The sequence below is a fragment of the Ambystoma mexicanum genome, chromosome 2q (assembly GCF_040938575.1).
Source record: "Ambystoma mexicanum isolate Mex_15411 chromosome 2q, UKY_AmexF1_1, whole genome shotgun sequence".
In the NCBI taxonomy this organism is placed as follows: domain Eukaryota; kingdom Metazoa; phylum Chordata; class Amphibia; order Caudata; family Ambystomatidae; genus Ambystoma; species Ambystoma mexicanum.
In genome coordinates, this window is record NC_090924.1 from 320,848,077 (window position 1) to 320,868,018 (window position 19,942).

At 50.2% G+C, this 19,942-nt stretch overlaps 1 protein-coding gene across 1 annotated transcript in view; it reads left to right on the forward strand.

Moving 5' to 3' along the window:
* Window positions 1–19,942, forward strand: part of TBL3 (transducin beta like 3) — a 412,146-nt gene that overhangs the window by 272,934 nt on the left and 119,270 nt on the right. The window contains exon 17 of the mRNA XM_069647302.1: window positions 15,919–16,075. Within this exon, the coding sequence (XP_069503403.1) occupies window positions 15,919–16,075 (157 nt within the window). The remainder of the gene's footprint in view (window positions 1–15,918; window positions 16,076–19,942) is intronic.

Consider the following 19,942-nt stretch of genomic DNA (forward strand, 5'->3'; position numbering starts at 1 on the left):
TGGCTTCCTTTGGAGTTGATTGGTCCCACCAACTCAAACGGAGAAGTCGTCCTTGCACGGGCTTCTCCGTCAATACGAATTTGGAGTTTCAGCACAGCAGCAGGGCTTCACCGGGAAAACCAAAAGTCCAGGCGTTGCAGCAGGCGTCCTCTTAAAGTTCTTCTTCGGATTCCTTCGTCCAGTGGTCGATTCTGACTTCCAAGCCAAAAAGTCTCGCCTTTTATGCAGGTGTCTCCCATTCATTCCAGCCTGGCTGTCAATCACCCAGCAGGGTGGCCGTCCTTGCTGGACAGCCAGCCGGCCAATCACCTAGGAGTGCATTCCTGTCTCCTAGGAGACAAAGCACAGGGAGTTTCGGGGACCTCCCTCACTTCCTGCCCCCACCAGACACCCTGGAGCCAGAGGCGGGCTTCACTCGTGAATCCCGCCAAAGATAAAATGAACAAAAGGACCAAACCTGGTTTGGCGCGCAGAGTAAATCTCAAGAAGGACCTTTCCACAAAGAAATGGCAAAAAAAGAAGACCGGGCCATTTTGACAAAAATGGCACCAAAGGGTGCTTTACTGCCTCTGCCAACGTAGCCCGCGGTAAAGACACACCACAGTAGTAAAAAGTAAACCACTGCCACCAGCCATTATTCGGGGAAAGGGTAACATAAAAATGTTACATGAGAAGCTAGACAAAGGGGATACTATGCAACCCCTCCAGCACCCTATGGTAAGATAGTGTGTGCTGGCTCTAGAAATTTAAAAGTGTAAGTAAAGTCAATTTCACTTTACTGCTCTTGGAAACAGTAGTTATCCAAGAGAAATGTAGTTAAACCTTTGGGTTTCCAAAGGTTTTTCCACTGCACTGAAGGTGCTGTGTGACACAATGTAAAAAGATGCCTATGGAGTTTGTCAGACTCCAACAACCAAAAGAAACCGAGTTGAAATCACATTAAAATACATGAGAGAGTGGGGAAAAAGGGGTCTCACTCTCCAGGTAAACATGAAAAAGTTCTAGAGTCTAGTAAAAGAGCTGGGGGTCTCTGAGGTAGAGAGGAATTAGCACAATTCTGAGAATTCTCCCTAACAGTCGTCGGGGGTTGGCTCAAGGCCACCATTTTTAGGCAGGAGGTCCAGGCAAGGGTTTTGGACATGCCCTTTGACAGGGACAGCCTGTTCTGGAAGGCCGTGGAGGAGTCTCTCCAGGCCTTCAACTTGGACACAGAGACGGCGTGTGCCCTAGGCACCCTACAGCGTTTCTCAGGAGGGAAGTCTTTCAGGTCATCGAAGGGTTTCGGCGGGGCTCATCTGCCTACTGCCAACCATCCCGTTCCTCGACATAGGAAGCCAACGGTGGTCGATCCTAGGCTTTCGGAGGCGGCCTTTGCCGTCGCCAGGGACCGCAAAGCAGACCGTCTACCTCCAAACAGGACTGAACTGGCCGGGATGTCTGACCACCCCCACCGTGAACCCCGGTTCGCTATTTGATGCCATTTGCAGAAGATCGACAGAGTCATGGCTCCTCAATTACTGCCATATTTGCTGTCGTTGGCCAAGGCGGTGCTGGCTCACGCCTCTGTCAAAGTTCATTTGGCGGATATCACCCGCTACACTAGATTTCCAGGACGGTCCTCGTTCTGGTCGCACCGTCTGGTTAAGGAATTTGTCAATTGACTGCCATTCGTTCCCGCCGGTGAAGGCCCCATCCCCGACGTTGGAGCTCAATGTGGTATTCTCTAGGCTCATGTGAGCTCCGTTTGAGCCTATGCATTCTGTTCCACTCAGGTTCCTGTCGTGGAAGACAGCTTTCCTTGTGGCCATTACCTCTGCACGACGAGTGGGTGAGATCCAGACCCTGTCCTGTAAGCCACCTTACTTAACTTTCCACAAGTCGACTTAACTTTCCACAAGTCGAGGGTGGTGCTGCGGACGCACCCCTCCTTCATGCCCAAGGTGCCGTTGGACTTTCATCTAAACGAGCCCTTGGTGTTAGCCGTGTTTTTTTTCTGACTCCTTTCTTCGCCGGCTGAAAGGACTTTGCACTCGCTGGATGTGGCTAGAGCGCTGAAGTTCTATGTGGACCGCACGAAGAGTTTCTGGAAAACGTCTCAGCTCTTTGTAAACTTTGGTCCTGTGAACCATGGGAAGGCCCTGTCCAAGGCTTCCATTTCCAGGTGGCTCTCCGGCTGAATCACCCATTGTCACCGGTTGGCAAACCGACTGTTGCCTTGCTGTACGAGAGCCCACTCTACCAGAGCGATCGCTGCCACGACTGCGTTCTTGTCTGGTGTGTTCCTGCTGGATATCTGCACGGCTGCTATGTGGAGGTCGACACACAGCTTCACGTGATTCTACTGCCGCGACAGGGATTCCATGGAGGAGTCCAGAGTCTGCCAAGCAGTGCAGTGCTGCTCTACCTGTTCGCTTGAAGGTGAGCCTGGTGAGGAGGTAAGAGAAATTGCTTCTGTTGAGCCTTGCCACCTCCCTTGGTTGTGCATGTGTGTACTGCTATGTATTTTTTGTTCAGGAGCATGTGAATCCATGCCAGACCCCATGCTGGAGAAGGAACACGTTACTTCTGTAACTTTTGTTCTTCAGCATGGGTCTGGCATGGATTCTCATGCAAACCCTGCCGCCTACTCCTCTGTAGCTCTTCTCTTGCTCCTACTGCCACTTTGCGTGCTACCAAATCTGAATATGACTGCCAGAGGAGGGGCTTAGGTGGAGGGCGGTCATTGGCTGGGGGCAGTATGACCCAGAGCTCAGTGATTGGTTTTTAGGAGAAAGACAGTTCAGAAACAAAACTAAACTGATTTTTCTTTTACCGAGGATTCCCAGCCTGACGACGGGGAATATTCATGAGCATGTGAATCCATGCCAGGCCCATGCTGGAGAACAACAGTTATAGGTAAGTAACTTGTTCCGTCTTGATGAGCAGCGAATTATGAAGAGTTCCTGTGGATTTCTTCCAGTCTTTAGTGTTATTGAAGCAGCAAATTAACAACTAACAAGGGAGACCTTAAAACTAACTTGAGGAAGGGATACAAGCAACGGCTTGTGTCTGAGGTACGAGGAGGGATACCCTGGACACCTCTGCATACACTCCAATGCTCTGGAGCAACTTCTTGGAATCAGGCAAGCAATACCTTTTTCCCCACAGTACCTTCGGTTAGAAGAAAATGTTCGTGCTGGATCCCCCGCGATGTTTCAGCTGTGGAACCGACCTCTGGATTCCTTGGTCTGATGACTGAAGGCAGGATAATGGACAGGATCTCTTAGCAGCAGTCTCGAGGGAGGATGTCACGCCGCCCCCCACGCTGCCTGCTGCACCTATATATACAAAGACATGCCCTACCCCGTCTGTGACCTCCACCCCTCTTGCCACCCGACACACACACCTTGACACATGTACCGTTTTGCCTCCTCGCTTCCTGTACAGCAGGGCACGGCATGGCATGATTGGCAGGACTGGCGTTTATCGCCCTTCACATCGCTGGCAAACGAAGTGGAGACTCCTTCATCGCCGAGACATACGGCGTCCACGGAAACCTGCGCGTCACGGATCACGTGACTCGTGGTCCCTTAGCAACGCCACAGCGTTTCGTTTCCACACCTCACGTGACTACGGTCACGTGCTTTCTCCCAAGGGATAAAGGAAGACCGGAAACTGAAGACGTTGCTTCACAGCTGTTTTCGTCTGGATCACGTGACTCTTTCTTCGTTCTAAGGATCTGTGTCCATCGCCTGACCACGGTTTGCCTCACGGACTGTTAAGCTTAGCCCTCATCTGTTTTGGAACTTTGGATTGCCTGCCGACTAGTATGCTTTGCCCAACGGACTGCTCTGTGCTTAACCCTTCACTGGAATTGGAACTTTGATTTACATGTTGCCGAACTACGCTTTGCTCTACGGACTGTATTTGTCTCTTAACCCTTCATCTGCCTCGACCTGGATCGCCTGTTTTTTGACCACGGACTGCTTGATTTTCTCTACGGATCACGTACCACTTTAGGATTACGGTCCTGCACTAGGTGTTCACCTACCCTTGCCCTCTGTCTGGCCTAACAACTGTCTGAAGATCAACGCCTCCGTCGGCCTTTCCGGAAACACCCTCAAATCCTCACAGGTACATCGTGCTCTGGTATTTGCATTCAGTATACATTGCCTTGCCCTGTATCCTAACCACATTGCACCTTGCCTTGCAGCGCTCAAGGGGTTCTTCCGGCTGTTCCCACGCCCAGGCTTGCGGACTTCCACCTGTGGCCTCAAAAATCACACAGACAGTATTTCTGGTGTTGTCAGTGTGATACTTGGGGACAGAGGGGTTGCCCATACTCTGCACGACCATCAATTTTGTAACAGACTGTGAACCCTTTTGGTCATCCAGAGTATGAATCCCTCCACCGGGGATCCAGTGACCGCGTTGATGCAGGCAGTGGCGGCCCTCAGGACCGACATGGCCGCCGCCACAGCAGCCATACATCACCGTCTGGACGCCTTACAGAGCACCCAACACCCACTACCCGCAGACGCCGAGTTCGGGGACCCAGCCCCTCCAGACCAACTAGCACCTGTTCAGGCCCCAACACCCACTCCAGTGTTACTCCCGACACCCGTTCCTCTTGCCGCTCCGGAACGCTACCAGGGGGACCCCCGGAAGTACCGTACTTTCATTAATCAATGCAAACTACATTTCTTGTGCAGACCCTTGGCTTTCCCCGATTCAGTCACTAAGGCCGCATTCCTTCTGTCACATCTGTCTGGGGTGGCGGCCACCTGGGCAAATCCATTGTTGGAGAACGACCATCCCGCTTTGTATAATTTTGATCTTCTCATAACAGAAATGGCCAACGTCTTCGATACTCGCTATAAGGCCCAATCAAGGGACCTAGAACTCCTAGACTTAACACAGGGGAAACAAACACTGATAGAGTACATCACACGGTACAACCAGCTTGCCGCCGAGACCTCCTGGCCAGAGGAGAAAAAAGCTATTGTGTTTTATCGTGGGCTATGCAACACCATGAAGGATGCACTCTCTGTGGTTCCTGCCCTTCCTTCAGTGTTCACGGATCTGGTGGATCTTGCCTTACAGGTTGACGCAAGGCGATCCGAACGGAGGGCAGAAGCAACGTTCACTAGCCAATCAAGCCCGAGCACTTCTACCACCGCTTCTGAACCTATGCAAATAGGAGGTATCCGAAGTCCGATAACCTCATCCGAACGAGAACGGCGGAGGGCTGAGAACGCCTGTTTCTATTGCGGGTTGAATGGGCACTATGTAAGGGAATGCCCCCGACGCCCCAAGAACAAGACCCTGGGTTTTCAGAAGGCTCGCCCATGATACAGAGGGCACCGGCGAGCCCGTTTATGACCCCCGCTGAACCCGCCTTCGGCCCTATCAGACCGGTGGTAGTCCACGCCCTTCTGAAACCCACTAGGGAGATCGCACACATCGTTCAGATTGTGATTGACTCCGGGGCCACTGGTTGTTTCATTGATATTGCCTTGGCCCATCGTCTCAATCTGCCCTTGGTCAGAAAAGAACACCCAGAACCCGTACACGCGGTTGATGGCACTTCCCTATCTTCTGGCCCTATCAAGTACCGAACTGCTCCTCTGGAAGTAATGATACAGAGTACCCATAGAGAGACCATGTCGTTTGACCTTATCACTACACCACAGTTCGGCATCATATTGGGGATACCCTGGTTGCGACAGCACAACCCTTTGATAAATTGGGGAACGGGACAAGTCACGTTTGAGTCAGAGGTGTGCCAACAGTTTTGTCTCACAGAAGTGGATTTGGTCTCCACTCCTGCTACCATCCTTGGTGCCATGGCTTCCACCCGCATTGATGAGTCTCAGGCCCGGTGCCTTCACATATCGTGGGGGCCGTCATGCCGAACATACCCGCTGACTATCACGATTTCCGTATGGTTTTTGACAAAGCTACTGCAGAAGGTCTACCCCCACATAGACCATACGATTGCCCAATAGATCTGGTCTCAGATACACCCCTTCCCAGGGGCAGGATCTATTCGTTATCCCAGTCAGAGGAACGAGCCCTCAAAGAGTACATCCATCAGGCCTTACAACTTGGTCACATCCGTCCCTCCTGTTCCCCTGCTGCCAGCCCGATCTTTTTTGTGCCGAAAAAAGAAGGCGATCTACGCCCATGTGTGGACTACAGGCGGTTGAATTCCGTCACCGTAAAAAACAGGTACCCGCTCATCTCCACGCTGTTGGACAGGTTGACCAAGGCATCCATATTTACCAAGCTGGACCTAAGGGGGGCATACAACCTAATCCGTATGAGGCGTGGAGACGAATGGAAGACGGCGTTCTGTTCCCGACAGGGGTTATTTGAATACACCGTGATGCCCTTCGGGCTTTGTAATGCCCCCGCGACGTTCCAACGTTTTATCAACGACGTATTTTCTGATATCTTGGATACGTTCGTGGTGGTATATCTGGACGATATATTGATTTACTCATCCTCCTTGGAGGAACACGTTGGTCATGTTAGGGAGGTCCTCTCTCGCCTCAAGGCGAACGCCTTATTCGCCAAACCCGAGAAATGTCTGTTCCATACAAAGGAAGTGGAGTTCTTAGGCTTTCACATCTCCCCCGGAGGGTTATCCATGAATCAGACTAAGGTACGGGCTGTAACGGAGTGGCCGACTCCCGTTAACAGTCCTTTCTCGGCTTTGCTAATTTTTACCGGAGATTCATCGCCGGCTTCTCTTCTATCGTTTCACCTTTGACCGCTCTGACTAGTCCTCTTGTCCCGTTCACCTGAACCTCCGTACACCAGGAAGCCTTCGAGGCGCTTAAGTCCAGATTTGTTTCCGCCCCTGTCCTACAACACCCTGACCCTGGCCTTCCCTATGTTCTGGAAGCAGATGCCTCCTCGTTTGCATTGGGTGCAGTATTATCTCAGCCTTGCCCAACCACGGGTAGCCTACATCGGGTAGCCTATCACTCACGGAAGTTCTCGGCTGCCGAAACACACTACACCGTGACCGAGAAAGAGCTATTGGCTATCAAAGACGCCCTCCAAACGTGGCGACAACATCTAATGGGGGCAAGGCATCAGACGGTGGTTTACACAGATCACAAAAACCTACAAGACCTGGCCTCCCTGAAATGTGTAAACAGTAGACAAGTGCGTTGGCACTTGTTCTTTGCTGCCTTCCATTTTGTTGTTAAGCACAGACCGGGTCACATCCACGGCAAGGCTGACGCTCTTTCCCGTTCTCCTGGTGGGGAATCGTTGTCGTTGTTTCCGGACACACTGTTAGGGAAGGGCCATGTAATATGTATGTGTACACCATCCCCACTCATGCTCACCGCCATCAGACAATGGGTTTCCAAACATCCTCATGCGCTCACCGAATGGGACGTTGCCCTCCGGGAGGGGTTGCCGTTTATCCAAGGCAAATTGTTTCTCCCTACATGTGATGTACGTAACCAGGCGCTTGCCTGGTCACATGATGCTTCTATAAACGGCCACCCTGGGCAACAACGCACCCTAGAACTGCTACAACGTTGGTGCTGGTGGCCATCCATGAGAAAGGACATAGAGCACTACGTAAACACCTGCTCGATATGTGCCCAATGCAAAACACGCAGAGGGCGACCTCTAGGGTTGCTCCTACCGTTGCCCATTCCCCCCAGGCCTTGGCACACTATCTCTATGGATCTCATCACAGATCTTCCCCGCAGACAAGGTCACGATACCATATGGGTTATCGTCGATTCATACACTAAAATGGCCCGGTTCATTCCCTGTACGGGCATACCATCAGCCCCAACCCTGGCTCGCCTGTTCTTCAAGTCGGTCTTTTGCCTCTTTGGTCTGCCACAGGTCATCATATCGGACCGTGGATCACAATTTACGTCCTGTTTCTGGCGTGCTCTTACCAAGCTCCTGGGTATCGATTCTCGCTTCTCCTCGGCCTATCACCCCGAGAGCGATGGACAGACCGAGCGGGTTAACCAAGCCCTAGAACAATACCTACGCTGTCTGTCCCTTCAGTACCAAGATTCCTGGTCCAATCTGCTCTACCTCGCGGAATTCGCCTACAACAATTCCCGACATTCGTCCACTGGGTTTTCCCCCTTCTATTCATTGTATGGGCAACATCCACGCACCTTACCGCTCCCTGATTTCTCCTCTGCCACTCCTGCAGCTGACGCCTGTCTGCGCGATCTAGCTGGCGTTCATGCGCAGACTCTGGTTCATCTCCGTGAGGCCCAGTCGGTGATGAAGGCTAAGGCGGACCGGAAGCGGGCTAAGGCACCGGAGTATCATGTGGGTGATCGGGTATGGCTGTCGACCAGGCATTTGCGGATCCCCGGTTGTCGCAAGCTGTTGCCTCGCTTTGTGGGCCCTTACAAGGTCGCCAGGGTCTTGAACCCTGTGGCTCTCCGTCTGTCTATTCCTCCTGCCTGGCGGATCCACCCGGTCTTCCATACCTCTCTCCTCAAGCCCTTCCTTGCTACTACTCGTGTCCTGGTTCCTTCCGCCCCGGTCTCTGTGTCTTCCCAGGACGTCTATGAGGTCAGCGCCATCCTTGGTTCCCGTGTCCATAGGGGTTGCCTCCAGTATCTGGTGGACTGGCTGGCTTATGGTCCCGAAGACCGTTCGTGGGTTCCCTCCCGGGATGTCCGGGCTCCGCTTCTGGTTTCACGGTTTCATAAGGATAACCCTGCCAGCCCACGGGGTCGTGGGCCTTTTAGGGGGGATTCTGTCACGCCGCCCCCCACGCTGCCTGCTGCACCTATAAATACAAAGACACGCCCTACCCCGTCTGTGACCTCCACCCCTCTTGCCACCCGACACACACACTTTGACACATGTACCGTTTTGCCTCCTCGCTTCCTGTACAGCAGGGCACGGCATGGCATGATTGGCAGGACTGGCGTTTATCGCCCTTCACATCGCTGGCAAACGAAGTGGAGACTCCTTCATCGCCGAGACATACGGCGTCCACGGAAACCTGCGCGTCACGGATCACGTGACTCGTGGTCCCTTAGCAACGCCACAGCATTTCGTTTCCACACCTCACGTGACTACGGTCACGTGCTTTCTCCCAAGGGATAAAGGAAGACCGGAAACTGAAGACGTTGCTTCACAGCTGTTTTCGTCTGGATCACGTGACTCTTTCTTCGTTCTAAGGATCTGTGTCCATCGCCTGACCACGGTTTGCCTCACGGACTGTTAAGCTTAGCCCTCATCTGTTTTGGAACTTTGGATTGCCTGCCGACTAGTATGCTTTGCCCAACGGACTGCTCTGTGCTTAACCCTTCACTGGAATTGGAACTTTGATTTACATGTTGCCGAACTACGCTTTGCTCTACGGACTGTATTTGTCTCTTAACCCTTCATCTGCCTCGACCTGGATCGCCTGTTTTTTGACCACGGACTGCTTGATTTTCTCTACGGATCACGTACCACTTTAGGATTACGGTCCTGCACTAGGTGTTCACCTACCCTTGCCCTCTGTCTGGCCTAACAACTGTCTGAAGATCAACGCCTCCGTCGGCCTTTCCGGAACCACCCTCAAATCCTCACAGGTACATCGTGCTCTGGTATTTGCATTCAGTATACATTGCCTTGCCCTGTATCCTAACCACATTGCACCTTGCCTTGCAGTGCTCAAGGGGTTCTTCCGGCTGTTCCCACGCCCAGGCTTGCGGACTTCCACCTGTGGCCTCAAAAATCACAGAGTATTTCTGGTGTTGTCAGTGTGATACTTGGGGACAGAGGGGTTGCCCATACTCTGCACGACCATCAAGTTTGTAACAGAGGACCTGTGGCACGTCGTTGAGCAACTTCTTGGGTCACTCTGCAGTTTTGGTGCCTTTTCTGCAGCACCAACAAAAGACATGGATTGCCCTGTCAATCTTCTTTGCTTCCTGCAGTCCCACACTCTGATGAGGGGGTCTGGGCGAGTTGGATCGGATCTCTGGAGTGTCCTTACAGGTTCAGCAAAGATTTGGACGCATTCAGCCTTTCCATGATGATGCACTCAATATGGGCAGCAGGTCTCCTTGTAAAGGGGATCCGCAGCTCTGGAAACTCCTAGGACCTCGGGAGATGGCTTGTTTCAAAGTTTGTCTTGGGACTGGTTGTTCCCACCAGCCAAAGGGAAGGAGTCATCCTCTTTGGAGCTCCTCTGTCACACAGAAAACGGGGTCAGGACAGCAGTGGTCGTTTCAGTGTTGGAAAGGGTCTGCAGATGTCTCTGGTCGTCTTCTTCTTCGGTTACTTCAGCTTCTAGTGGTCGACCTGCTTTTCACTCCAGAAGCCTCAACTTTTATACAGTTCCAGCACTCACTCCTCTGCAATCTCTCTCAGCATTTTACAGAAAGGGGCCGTTGGCTGTCCAATCAGGACAGCCAGACCCTCTAAGGGAGCTGCCTGCCCAGACACTCTGGACCCTAGGCGGGGATTCTGTGAGGAAGGCATGCTATTATGAATGAAGACAGACACAAATGAGGCGCAGTTCAAGGGTGTTTATTTAGCAAAGATGGGGTGGTAGAACGCCTATCTAGCCCTTTATCTAAGGATGGGAGCAAGCTCGACCATCAAATAATAGATGACGCAGTCCTAGTAGTGTCTTGTCAAATCAAAATGCCTATACAAAAAAACACCTATTGCCAATCCTTACGCTATAACAAATGTGTGCGGGAGAAGGGTGTATGCAAAAGAAAACGGTGTTCAAGAAAGTGTGTATCGGGATGACTGAACAGTGGGGTTCCCTTCTCCACGTTTTTAGCACTCTCTGACTTCTTCGGCTCGAGGATGCAGTTTGGGAGATAAGCCAGGGCCTTCCACGACAAGTCTCTTTCCAAAACAGTCTCTCATTCGCAGAGTGCCTGTGCACACACAAAACAAAGTTCATTCTCTGTAGGATCACTAAGTTCTCAAGGTTCGGGTTCACAGTTCATACTGGGTTTCCCTCGGTCGGGCTCAGACCCTTTAAACACAATGTTCATTTACAGATCTCCCTCAGTCAGGCTCAGACCTTTCACAAGGGATTTAAATGTTCCTGTAGGTCTCCCTCAGCCGGGCTCTGACATCGCAATGACAACACTGGTAAGGGGTTCCTTGCCCTAAACTTAGAATCCCTTCAATTCAGTTCTTCACAGTCTTAAATGTTCATCTAAACAGAGACTTTCGATTGGGCACTTTCACTATGCCGGGCTACTCTTGTTACTCTGTAGCATCTGTCCACAGTTCACAAGTTATAGGCAAGGTTCAGATGTCTTTGTGGCTGTATTTCCACTATATGTCCCACAATGCACCTTTCCTTATGGTTAAATAGGGGATTTCATGCTCACAACAAAAGTTCCCGCTTCAGCCTCACACGGCCATGCAATGCTGTCTGGAAAGACTTGCCGCTCTCGGATCTGAGGTCAGGGTCTTGCCACCTGCCCCTCTGTCTCCCTGGGGATCAACATCCACCCAAGGAAAGCATCAGTGGCCTGTATCTGGCCTGCTGCGAGCAGCTCTCCTTGCTTTTTGGCTCTCTTCAGGCTGCAAGCCTCCAACCATACCGGGTCAGCGTTCCGGCGTCTCGCTTTTGCCTTGCACAAGTAGTAAGTGGGGCTGGGATTGAGAAGGGATTCCCTGCTGAACTCAGCCACACAGCCTCCCTTCAGGTCTCCCTCCACCCCCAATCACCTTTTCACTGCAGGAGTTGTCTTGACTCACTATGGATTCACCATCTCCGACCTGTTGCCAATGCTTGGATTTAACTTTATGGGCACGTTGACTTTGGTGCTTCACCTTCTCAACTCTCATGCTGGACCTCCCTGGATCTCGTACTCGGGTTGGCCCTGAATCATGCTGTGCCCATAGTCTTCTTAAATCCTTGCCTACATTTTTTGTTCCCTGCAACATTATGTGTTTCATTGACCTCTGCAACTGTATTTCGCTCTCCCCTCTGCATTTCTGCTCTTTTTTCACTGTTTTATTCTCTGTTCTCTCCTCCTCACCCTTTTCCTTCTCTTCCCTCCCTTACTTTTGTCTTTGCACTTAGTCTATCAGAATTGTCCTTGGACCTAGTATGATAGCAACAATTGGTTGTCTCCCCCATCCCCTCCCATACTTGCTCTCCCCCCCCCAATCCAGCATTATCTGAAATGTCGTCCGTCCTAGTACGATAGTCGCTTGTTTTGTTCCTCTCCCTCCCTTCTCCTCCCCTCTCTCTCACCTCTTGTAATATTCCTACTTTAACAGAAATGTGGTCAGGCCTAGTACGGTAGATGCCCGTCTGTTTCCCATTTCCTTCCTATCTTTTTCGTAGCTCTTGCACGATCTAAAATGTCACCAGGCTTTACATTACATAAACGCTTATTTAAAACTTACTTAAAAAGCTGTTCTAAAAGATAGTAAACGTTGTTTAATTAACTGAGAGTCCTGAGAAGACTTTTGGAACATTGTTCATTCCCTTTATCCTATCTCCTAAAGGAACTTTGTGAACCTTTGGGCACAAGGCCCCATTCAACCTAGGGTTGGACTAATAAAGTGAGGGCTTCTATTATCCAATTGCTTAACTACTTACCTGTCCTTACAGGTACTTGGGTGAATTGTATGCATTGTTCTAACCAAAAGCAACTGTATATATGTTTCATATTTAGTGGTGTGTGATATTACCTGCTGTTTTCATTTTCGTACAGTGATTTTGGGCCTATAATAAATAGAATATTTTTGTATTTACCTTGTAAGTGTAATTATTGTACTTGTCACTGTGTGGACTCATTGTGGACCACTGACCCCACTCGTCTCTCTTGAGACTTGGCCTGGACCACTTTCCACGCTTACCTTGATTGGGTTTGGCTAAACTCCCAGAGTTCCCATGTTCACTACAACTAAGGTAGCCTCCTGAAATCTGTCCACCAGGTCAGATTTGAGAAATCCATCTCAACAGCTCGTAATGGAGTAAGCTAACTGTGGGGGATTGGGCATACACTTCAAGTACTGTGCTGGCTGTTTCAATAAATTGTCTTTCTTAACCTTTATGCAGCGTTAGGGAATGCAGCATGAAAGCAAACAATATCACACCAAAAATTGAGTAATCCTGAGCATTGGTGGATTAGATATGCGCCAGTTCCCTTCTCATTATTTTGTTAAGTATTATTGTGTTGAATCAAATTGTTGACAATTTTGGTTTATTCTTCGTACATAGGCATCTTTATTGCTTTATATCAACCAACATAATTAGGTCAGAGCTGACACATGTTTTTCGGCCAGAACGGTCTTTCTGAATGCTGTAAATTGAATTGCTGGTCACTTGCTGGCTGCACTGTGAAGTTGGGAAGCACGAGAGGGCTGCGTACCTGGTTTCTTGGTCTTTGATCTTGCCGAGGTCGCCAGTCTGTATCCAGTCGAAAGATGAGCTTGTGGCACGAGAGACCAGCCTCTCCGCCACCCAAAAACTAATACTGGGTGGAGGATGGGCCGATTCCCAATGTCACGGAAAGCACTCTCCTGATTAACGTGACAAAGGGACTGTGCAAGCACAGGCAGGAGAGGCTACGGTCTTGTTGCAGATCAAGGGCTGGGATGGAGTCCGTTGGAATAAAGTCCAAAGTACGTGAACTGAAGCAGAGGTCTAAGATTCCGGCGTGGCAGGTATATTCTTGGTCCACAGGAACGGATGAAGAGGGTAAGGCCGGACAGGAAAGGAAGGAACCAAGGCTGAGCAGGAGATCTAACTGAAGGAGCCCGAAGGGTTACTCTAGGGCAGCAATTGCTGGGGACCTTGGTCAGTGTATGCTGGCACACCCAGGGAGGTCCAGGTAAAAGTATGCCGGCAAATCCTGAGTTTTTTCTGGTAAGTTGCTGGCAGAGCCAGGGGAACCCAAGTATGGTAAGCTGGCAGGCCCAGGGAGAACCCAGGTAAGGTAAGCTGGCAGGCCCAGGGAGAAATTCAGGTAAGGTAAGCTAGCAGGCCCAGGGAGAAATTCAGGTAAGGTAAGCTGGCAGGCCCAGGGAGAAATTCAGGTAAGGTAAGCTGGCAGGCCCAGGGAGAAATTCTGGTAAGGTAGCAGGCAGCCCCAGGGAGGAACTCAGGTAAAAGTAGCAGGCAGCCCAGAGCAGGCAGCCCCAGGGAGGAACTCGGGTAAGGTAGACTGCAGGCCCAGGGAGGAATTCAGGTAAGGTAGACTGCAGGCCCAGGGAGGAATTCAGGTAAGGTAGCAGGCAGCCCCAGGGAGGAACTCAGGTAAAAGTAGCAGGCAGCCCAGAGCAGGCAGCCCCAGGGAGGAACTCAGGTAAGGTAGACTGCAGGCCCAGGGAGGAATTCAGGTAAGGTAGACTGCAGGCCCAGGGAGGAATTCAGGTAAGGTAGCAGGCAGCCCAGATAGGAAGCTCGCAGAACGAAGCAAACCGCGTTGAGACGCGGCTTGCCTCGAACTGCGGCTCCCTTTATGGGTCGCCGGCGCCCGGGAGGCTTGGAACGCAAGCCGCTTCACCTCCGGGCGCCGGCGTATCCAAAGCGAGTCCTGGAAGGCAAGCCCTTCCTAGGGCTCGAGCCCAGTCCACGGCGCATGCGCGGAACCGAGACAGAGGTCTTCCGCGCATGCGCCGTAGCCCTCCTGCCCCGACACCAAACACTCTCCCTCTGGCGAGCCCCCAAGCGCGGAAGCGCGGGTAGACTCGCCAGGAGGTGAAGGGACGAGCGGGCGCGGCGGACCCCGGTCTCCAATGTGGCGTGACATGCACTCCCATTGTTTGTTGCCTTTTTATTTATTATTTTTGTTTTTTCCTTCTCGCTCCGCACTCTCCTTTTGTTCCCCCTTCCATGCACTTCTCCCTCTACCCTGTACTTGCACGTTCTCAATGTCACTGGACCTAGTAAGATCGTTGTTTTTGTTCTCCCCTGTTCCCCTTCCCTTGCCACGCTCTGAACCACTCGTGTATGAGCGCGATAGAAATAAAATGTCAATACGTGTTTAAACTCTGTCTCATATATGCCTATTGATCCAAATGTCAGTCTTGACACTCCTTTTTTTCGTGGTCCTGGTGGCTTGTTAGTTTGAATCTGTAGGACGCAACAGCCGAACGCCGCTCATATATACAACATAAGATATACGAACTTACCTACAAACTTAGTGCATACGCAAAGAAGTCACAACGATTCATTTAAGACTAACAAGCCACCAAGACAGAGAGGCAAGAGAGCCAAAAAGTAAAGGAGTGAAAAAGCACAAAGTTTAGATGTCCCTGAATAGGAGCAGCAGAAACCTCAAAAATTTAATTTTGCCCTATAACCTAGTATGTCAGGCATGCCCCCGTTGGTACCTACTTTTACGTTGAATGAAAACAACTAGTAGTGCACCTGACCTACCACAAGATGGTGGTATATGGATAGCATGCGCCTCTAAATACAACACAAAGACTATTACTAGGCAAGTCACTTTTGTATACATGAAATAGGGTTTTGAACACTGTCAATGCCCTGTCAATTGCCTGTATACTCCCCCCCCCCCCCCCCAAAAAACCTCGCGCATGTTTGCAAAATGCCTTGCATGGATATGAAAATGTACTGTTTCAAAACCAAATAGCCCATACCTGCTGTGTGTTCTCTCGATGTAGGCTACATGACAGTTTTCACACCTTTAAATATTTTGACAACTGAAAGTCTTTGAGACGAGTATGTGTAGATTTTGATGGAATCTGTTTACTTCCTTCAAAGGAACCGTGTATCTGTGGGTATTGAAGCTTCAGGTTGTACGATTTGTTACTGGATGCAATTGTGTAAAAGCATGTCGCAAGCATTTGAGTAAAGCCTTTCATACCACGATCTCCGGCTACAATGGATCATATCTGCTAATCGCTCCAGTACAGTGGTGAGCAGATTGGAGTATGAAGATTACTAGCTGTCTTCAGTCTTGTATTCCATTTTGTCCCCAGTGGTTCTGACGGGCTTCTGAAGCTGTGGACGATTAAGACGAATGAGTGTGTGAAAACATTGGATGCCCATGAGGAGAAGGTCTGGGGCCTGCACTGCAATAAGGCCGATGATACCTTGGTCACAGGATCTACAGATTCTTGCATCATCCTCTGGAAGGTAAGGCCTGCATGCAGAACCGCCTATCAATCTTGACAACCGCTGTCTGTGGCATCATATAAGTGAATGGCACCTATGTGAGTTGGGGAGGGAAGCAGAGCGCTATGAGGTTCGTAATTTGGTAGTGGGGCAAAGAATTGTTCACACCCAGCCAAGATTTATGGAGACTGATCAGTGCTTGTTGTTTTAGGTTTAGAATTTGTAGCCTGAGTTCAGAGGAGTCACTTTGCTTAACCCTTTCCCACAATTGACATCCACGAACAGCTTTCACTAGAGTTTTTAGGCAATTGATCGAAACGATAAACGGTCCAGGAAGGGATAATCAATAATGTGCCTCGCTAGGCCTACCTAGGAGATAGCTCATCAAAAAGGCCAAGGATTAAACCCACTTGAAATGGTCAGAGTTGTAATGGCCAGTGCTAGGAAGGTTTTTCTGAATCCATCTGGTCACAGGTTCTGAAGACCAATCTAGTGGTGTGTCCAGAGGGTGCCCACCAAGGTAGTTCAAAACACACTCCATAGTTATATAAAAGGGCAATATGGCTCAACTCAGTGAGTGAACTGGTATCCAGGTACATACAGCTCGATCCACGCAATCAACCCAAAAGGGCAATGGGACAAGGGTAATTTGCTTGGACTGAAAGGTTTTTGTCACCTTTAAATAAATTTTGGAGTTCCACAAAGACTGGCCGTAGAATTTAACGGGACAAACCTAATAGTGCTCTTGTAGTTACAGGTGAAAGGTAAGTATGTTGTACCTGCACAGCCCACAGTTGCAAGAAAGACCTCGACATAATGCTCAGGTGTCTGAGATGACCCCACCAGTGGAGCTATTAGACCCCGGTTCCATCACCAAAGTACCAGGGAAGCATTTCAGATGTGTGATGCCCAAGCTCCAAACTTAATATTGTTGCAGCCAAGGGGACATGAGGGAACCCCTGAGGACGGGTCCATTCACTAGCTCACGGCTTTAGGACTCTGGGACGACACTAATAATGTAATGACTGTGGCAGAAATGCACAGGAAACATGGGTGCCGGCAGATGTAAGTCTCAGGCTTGTGATTGAGTTCGGACACTGGTTCGGGATGCTGGTTCTGAAGAATAAAGACGAGGAGGTGGCCGGACTAGCTACATCATGCCAGAGAAAGATGGACCTTTTGCAGACAACCCACCGTACATCCGGGAAAGCAGCACAGCGGTTCAAGGAGCACGAAGCAGGCCGGTCACATGTGGATCAGATCAAGACAGTGATCAGATAAGAAGCAGGGACACCCTTTGAAGAACAACAGCTGTAGGAGGTGATGCAAAGTATCCCACGACGGAGCTGTGAATAGACCGAGTAGCAGCAAACTGCTCAAATTCCAGTAAGGCAGCAGAGAATACTATGTGAAAAAGGAATGCTAGGCAGCATCAGAGGCTGCAGCCTGCAGCTACAGTACACAACACCAAAGGGAAGTAGAAGAATCCTGCAAGGGATTTTTCCAGCACATGAAGGCCTCCACAAAAAGACAGGCCCCTGCCAGGATAGCCAGGAGCTGACCATCGCACCAACAATCTTTACAGGTATGATTTCCATTGGGGATCTGCTTGAATGGCACATGGGCACCCTGCTTACCCACAAAGGGGCTGAGATATCCCAGCCCATCAATCCACAGCTGTGCGCCTTTCAGAGTTTTTGTGGCCATCCCATCCTGGATGGGCAGCGAACATTCACACACTTGGGCACACCCATGCAAGTGTGCATTGGGTTGTCTAAGAGCAGCATCCAGTGGAAATAGCAATACACAGAGCCTTAATATGCTACATAGGAAGCACCAGCATTTTGGCCATTCCTGGCAGTCCCGTCAACTAAAAACCATGAAACAAAATGGCACAGCACAGGACTTGCAAAATTTCTTGGTAGCAAAATGCCCATATTTGATAGCGATTTGGGTACTAACATTGTTGAAAACGCTTCATAGTGTATATCTACCACCACCCTGCTCCTCAATACGTTTTCTGAGTAAGAGACCTTGCCTCAGGACTTAATAGGGTGGTCCCGCAGCGTACCTACCCTGGTAGCCATAAGGGCTACTGACGATGTGTTGAGCAGAAAGCCCACTTTTTACCACATGTGGTAGCCTCTGTGCTTTGTACTGGCTTTTCTCGGTTTGTGACTTGTTTTTCTCCCAGCCAGGCCTAACCTCAAATCTGACTGGGAGTGTGCCTCTGTGTTTTGTGCTCTGCTTTTATGTCCTTGTGACTTCTAAGGCATGAGTAAACAAACGGTATTGCTTTGTCTCCCAGAGAGAACACCCTCTGTCCCTAGTCTGATAGTGGTTTTTTTGCTTGTGTAAAATGGTTCCACTGGATGAACGCCATTGTACCTGCTAGATCCCTTTTTGATCCACTCCTCCATCAAAATGAAAGTTGTAGTTATTTACCTCGAAGACCTGATGGGTCACATGACTGTCCATTGTCCTTCTGTGTATGTGAGATTAGGTGGCTTTTGGCCACTTGGTGTGTACATGACTGGAGGCTGTAGCGAGCCAGAAACCAGTTCTGACTGGCATATGTAGAAACGTGGCTGGGACCATTTGGATCCAGCCCTTTGTGTGAAAGTCCTTTGCAGAAAGCACAGGTGTGCTTGGAGGGTTTGTCTGCCGTTGGCTGACCACCCCTCTGTTTGCATTATACTTGGTGTGTGATTGAGTGCTATGATCACTCACTGGTTCCTGAGGGGGGATAAAAACAGAGCCTCTTGGCCTCTCAACTGATCTACCTGCGTCTCTCAGAACCTGCACTCTGGAAGGCCTCCTTGCTGCTTGAGTAAGGACTGAAGCTCTGCATCTGCACTCCTTGATGTGTGGGAGAATCTGACAGCGAAGCTCGGCCTTTCCAAAAAAGACCAAAAGGAACCCCCTGCAGCACTCTTTTCTCCAGAGCTGGTGGAAATTACTATCAGAACTCCTGCTTGAAGGCCCAATCTCCCTGAAGCGCCAGGCCGGTCCTGCGTTGCTGGAGCCAAAAGCGCAGATACCCTGACGGGACCCTGAAGACTTGCCAAACTGAGAATCTCCCCCACAGGACCCCAGGAAATCGCCTGGGTTCCGTTCCCCACCCCCACATTACCCAGAGGGTGTGCTGCCTCGAATCCTACGACAGCATTGCCAAACTCACTTTCTCTGTCCCTTTTCCATGGCCTGCTCCTCTTCAGAGTTTTCTGTTCATTTTATCTTTAATATCTGCTCTGTGTTTGGGGGGAGGGGGGTCTCTCCAAGCTGATCCTGTGCCAGAGGACGACATAGGAACCCTGCATCATCATCATCCATCTCGCTTTTCTGCTCCAATGGCCCTGAATCCTTACCTGGGAATCTTCAAATCGGGGATAATCATTTTTCCTAAGGGTCTGGGTGTCCGATCTGCATTGGTGTGTTGACTCGGTAGTCTACAGTGTTTGCTGAACGACCCGTCAAGCAACTGCCTTTGGAAACTGCCAAACTCTACCTACAGAACTGCTTACCTGGTCACAGGGTATTTACTCTCCAGACCCTCTGGTGCTGCTGGCGGACATTTTCTTTTTTTGATTTTTATTTCTTTATTTCTGGGCTGCTTCTTCATCTTCACAAACTCTTGAGGGTCTTCCTCCAACAAAACTCAAGGCTTGTGTATAGGCGCGTTACAAATGCCATATCATATCATATCAAAGAACTGCTCCATGGAAGCACTTTTGCAATGAGGTAACTCTCTCCTTCTAATAGACCTCCCCTGCTCGCAATAAAGGTCCCTCTTGGTCTCTTGGAAATGTGTCTACCTGAACCGAAAAGCTTTAACATGCCCGTTACTAGTGTTTGCTTTTCTGGAAAGATTTTGACTCCATTAGAACT